Source organism: Notolabrus celidotus, unplaced genomic scaffold, assembly GCF_009762535.1.
Source record: "Notolabrus celidotus isolate fNotCel1 unplaced genomic scaffold, fNotCel1.pri scaffold_408_arrow_ctg1, whole genome shotgun sequence".
Classification (NCBI taxonomy): Eukaryota; Metazoa; Chordata; class Actinopteri; order Labriformes; family Labridae; genus Notolabrus; species Notolabrus celidotus.
Window position 1 is genome coordinate 1 of NW_023260223.1, and position 3276 is coordinate 3276.

Sequence of the window (3276 nt, forward strand, 5' to 3'; positions counted from 1 at the left end):
GGGTATGGGGTTTAGGGGTAGAGTGAGGACTGGACTTGTTGGGGTTGATGGGAGTGAGAGGAAGATTGAGAAGTTGAAGGGTCTTGGCTGAGGGTGTCCGAGGTCTGAGAGGGAGTCCTTGCATCTCTTCTAAAGAACTGCAGGAACCTTTTCTTGAAAGACTTCTTGGGTGGTCTGCTAGCCTCCTCTAGCTGAGTTTCTAGGCTCCTCAGTCTGTCCATGAAACTGTTGGTAGTCTTGGCTCTGTCTTCTTGTTGTTCCTTCAGTGACTTATTGATGGCGGTTAAAGACTCCATGAGAGAGGCCTTCTCCTGCTGCCACTCGGCCTGGTGTGTTTGCAGATCCTCTTTGGCCTGCTTCAGGGCATCCTGCATCCTGATGGTCTCTTCTTGGTGCTCTGCCAGGAGACAGCATCTGTCCATCTCCCACTGGCGTCTAAGGTCCTCTTCTGCCTGTTTCTGTGCAGTCTGCAAACTTTCTCTTTCTTTAACATGCTCACAAACCAGCTTGAACTTGGCAACATCCCACTGGCTCTCCTTGGTCTCTAGCTCCTCTCTGGCTTGATGCAGGGCAGCCTTTGTTTTGGGTGTGGTCTCTTCTTGGAGGCTAGACTTGTCCTTCTGTGTCTTGAGGTCCTCCTGGGCTTGGGTCAGGGCAGTCTTTGTTTTGGATGTGGTCTCTTCTAGGAGGCTAGACTTGTCCTTCTGTGTCTTGAGGTCCTCCTGGACTTGCGTCAGGGCAGCCTTCAACCTGCAGGTTTCCTCTTGTTCAGAGAGAAGATTCGATGTTACCTTCTCCCACTCCTGCTTCTGTGTCTTCAGGTCCTCCCGGGCCTCGTTCAGGGCAGCTGTAATGGTTGAGATCTCCTCCATGGCCTCGGCCAGGAGACGGGAGTTCTTGTCCTCACACTGGTGGTGGTCCTTGTTGGCGTCAGGGATCACCTCCGCCTTGAGACTGGCCTGATGCTTCTGGTTCTCCAGTGCCATGTGTGCCTGGTCCAGTCCAGCACGCAGTCTGGAGATTTCTCCAAGGAGAATAGTTCTGTCCTGCTCCCACGTGCATGCCGGATTCTGCAGGTCCTCGGGAACGAGAGACAGCAAAACCTGTTTGACTCTTGGCTGGTCTGGATCTTCGTTTGTCTCTGTTTGCTTCTCCTTTCTGACGTCAACGGCTTCCATGGGTCGGCTTATTTCAGTGACAGCCACCTCTGCTGTCTCCAGCTCGCTGGAAACCTTAACAAGGTCCAGATCCATGTCTGAGGTTGTCCTATCTGAGGTTGTCCTGTCTGAGGTTGTCCTGTCTGAGGTTGTCCTGTCTGAGGTTGTCTTGTCTGAGTGTGTCCTGTCTGAGGTTGTCCTGTCTGAGGTTTTCCTGTCTTTGCGTTTTTTTGGCAGGTCCATTAGCTGCTCTTCCTGACCCAGCAAGGCAACCCTTTCCCTCACAGACGGCCACACCATCTCCTCTTTGGAGACCTTAACAAGGTCCAGATCCATGTCTGAGGTTGTCCTGTCTGAGGTTGTCCTGTCTGAGGTTGTCCTGTCTGAGGTTGTCCTATCTGAGGTTGTCCTATCTGAGGTTGTCCTATCTGAGGTTGTCCTGTCTGAGGTTGTCCTGTCTGAGGTTGTCCTATCTGAGGTTGTCCTATCTGAGGTTGTCCTGTCTGAGTGTGTCCTGTCTGAGGTAGTCCTGTCTGAGTGTGTCCTTTCTGAGTGTGTCATGTCTGAGTGTGTCCTGTCTGAGGTTGTCCTGTCTGAGGTTTTCCTGTCTTTGCGTTTTTTTGGCAGGTCCATTAGCTGCTCTTCCTGACCCAGCAAGGCAACCCTTTCCCTCACAGACGGCCACACCATCTCCTCTTTGGAGACCTTAACAAGGTCCAGATCCATGTCTGAGGTTGTCCTGTCTGAGGTTGTCCTGTCTGAGGTTGTCCTGTCTGAGGTTGTCCTGTCTTTGTGGTTTTTTGGCAGGTCCTTTAGCTGCTCTTCCTGACGCAGCAAGGCAACCCTTTCCCTCACAGACGGCCACACCATCTCCTCTTTGTATCTGAGCCATGGTGATTCAGGCTCAGGGATCTGACCCTCAGCCGAGCTGGAACATCGGTCATTGTCCCCTTTCTGGTCCTGCAGAGATGGTCTTTCTAACGGTTCCTTCTGTAGTTGAGGAAAGTCTAGTGTTTCCACCTGTTGGACGTCCTTCAGGAGGACTGCATCCCCCTCATCCTTGAAGTCTGCAGGCTTCATATGTGTTCTGAGGGCATCAGCTTCCTCAGTCCTCTCCTGCAGGGCAGGGACGGTGGTCTTCCTGTTCTCTCTGTTCATGTTGTTCTTCTTCATCTCGACGATAATGTGGATGTTCAGGTGAACTGTTGTGTGTGTGTCTCTGTGTGTGTCTCTGTGTGTGTGTCTGTGTGTGTGTGTCTGTGTGTGTGTGTCTCTGTGTGTGTCTCTGTGTGTGTGTGTCTCTGTGTGTGTGTCTCTGTGTGTGTGTCTCTGTGTGTGTGTCTCTTGCTCTGGTGGCTGGACTCTAAAGTGACTGCAGGAGTCTGAGTGAGTGTATAAGCATTCTGGAGGAGGGCATCACTGTTCCCTTATGACATCATAGTGCAGGTCAGAAATCAAAGGCAATAGAGGTTGCCATGGTAACGAGCTCTGCCCTACAACATAGTGTCCCTAGACTGTATAAAAGTAGTACATGTAGCACAGTTCCACAGAGTCTCAGCTTCACTGTAAACAGTTCCACAGAGTCTCAGCTTCACTGTAAACAGCTCCACAGAGTCTCAGCTTCACTGTAAACAGTTTAACAGAGTCTCAGCTTCACTGTAAACAGCTCCACAGAGTCTCAGCTTCACTGTAAACAGCTCCACAGAGTCTCAGCTTCACTGTAAACAGCTCCACAGAGTCTCAGCTTCACTGTAAACAGTTTAACAGAGTCTCAGCTTCACTGTAAACAGCTCCACAGAGTCTCAGCTTCACTGTAAACAGCTCCACAGAGTCTCAGCTTCACTGTAAACAGCTCCACATAGTCTCAGTTTCACTGTAAACAGTTTAACAGTCTCAGTTTCACTGTAAACCGTTTAACAGAGTCTCAGTTTCACTGCAAACAGTTTAACAGAGTCTCAGTTTCACTGTTAACAGCTCCACCTAGTCTCAGCTTCACTGTAAACAGTTTTACAGAGTCTCAGTTTCACTGTAAACAGTTCCACAGAGTCTCAGTTTCACTCTAAACAGCTCCACAGAGTCTCAGTTTCACTGTAAACAGTTCCACAGAGTCTCAGCTTCA

At 50.2% G+C, this 3276-nt stretch overlaps 1 protein-coding gene across 4 annotated transcripts; it reads right to left on the minus strand.

Moving 5' to 3' along the window:
• Window positions 1-6: 6 nt before the first annotated feature.
• On the minus strand, window positions 7-2563 carry LOC117809758 (cingulin-like). Of its 4 annotated transcripts, none has more exons than XM_034679249.1 (4): window positions 2439-2553; window positions 1747-2386; window positions 1342-1521; window positions 7-1311 (listed from the first exon to the last, which is right to left on the minus strand). In XM_034679249.1, exons 2-4 carry the CDS (start codon window positions 2328-2330, stop codon window positions 12-14), a joined length of 2064 nt encoding a protein of 687 aa, XP_034535140.1. In that variant the 5' UTR covers window positions 2331-2386; window positions 2439-2553; the 3' UTR covers window positions 7-11. The 4 variants fall into 4 exon arrangements, with proteins under 4 accessions (XP_034535140.1, XP_034535141.1, XP_034535143.1 ...); XM_034679250.1 differs by having other exon boundaries at window positions 1747-2400; window positions 2483-2541; XM_034679252.1 differs by having other exon boundaries at window positions 1747-2400; window positions 2455-2541.
• Between the last annotated feature and the right edge of the window lie 713 nt (window positions 2564-3276).

Coding starts and splice junctions, on each gene's coding strand:
- LOC117809758 (XM_034679249.1), bottom strand. CDS start 2,330: ATGAAGAAGAACAACATGAACAGAGAGAACAGGAAGACCACCGTCCCT. Junction 1,522..1,746: donor GACAGGAAAACCTCAGACAG/GACAACCTCAGA, acceptor AACCTCAGACAG/GACAACCTCAGACAGGACAA. Junction 1,312..1,341: donor GACAGGACAACCTCAGACAG/GACACACTCAGA, acceptor AACCTCAGACAG/GACAACCTCAGACAGGACAA.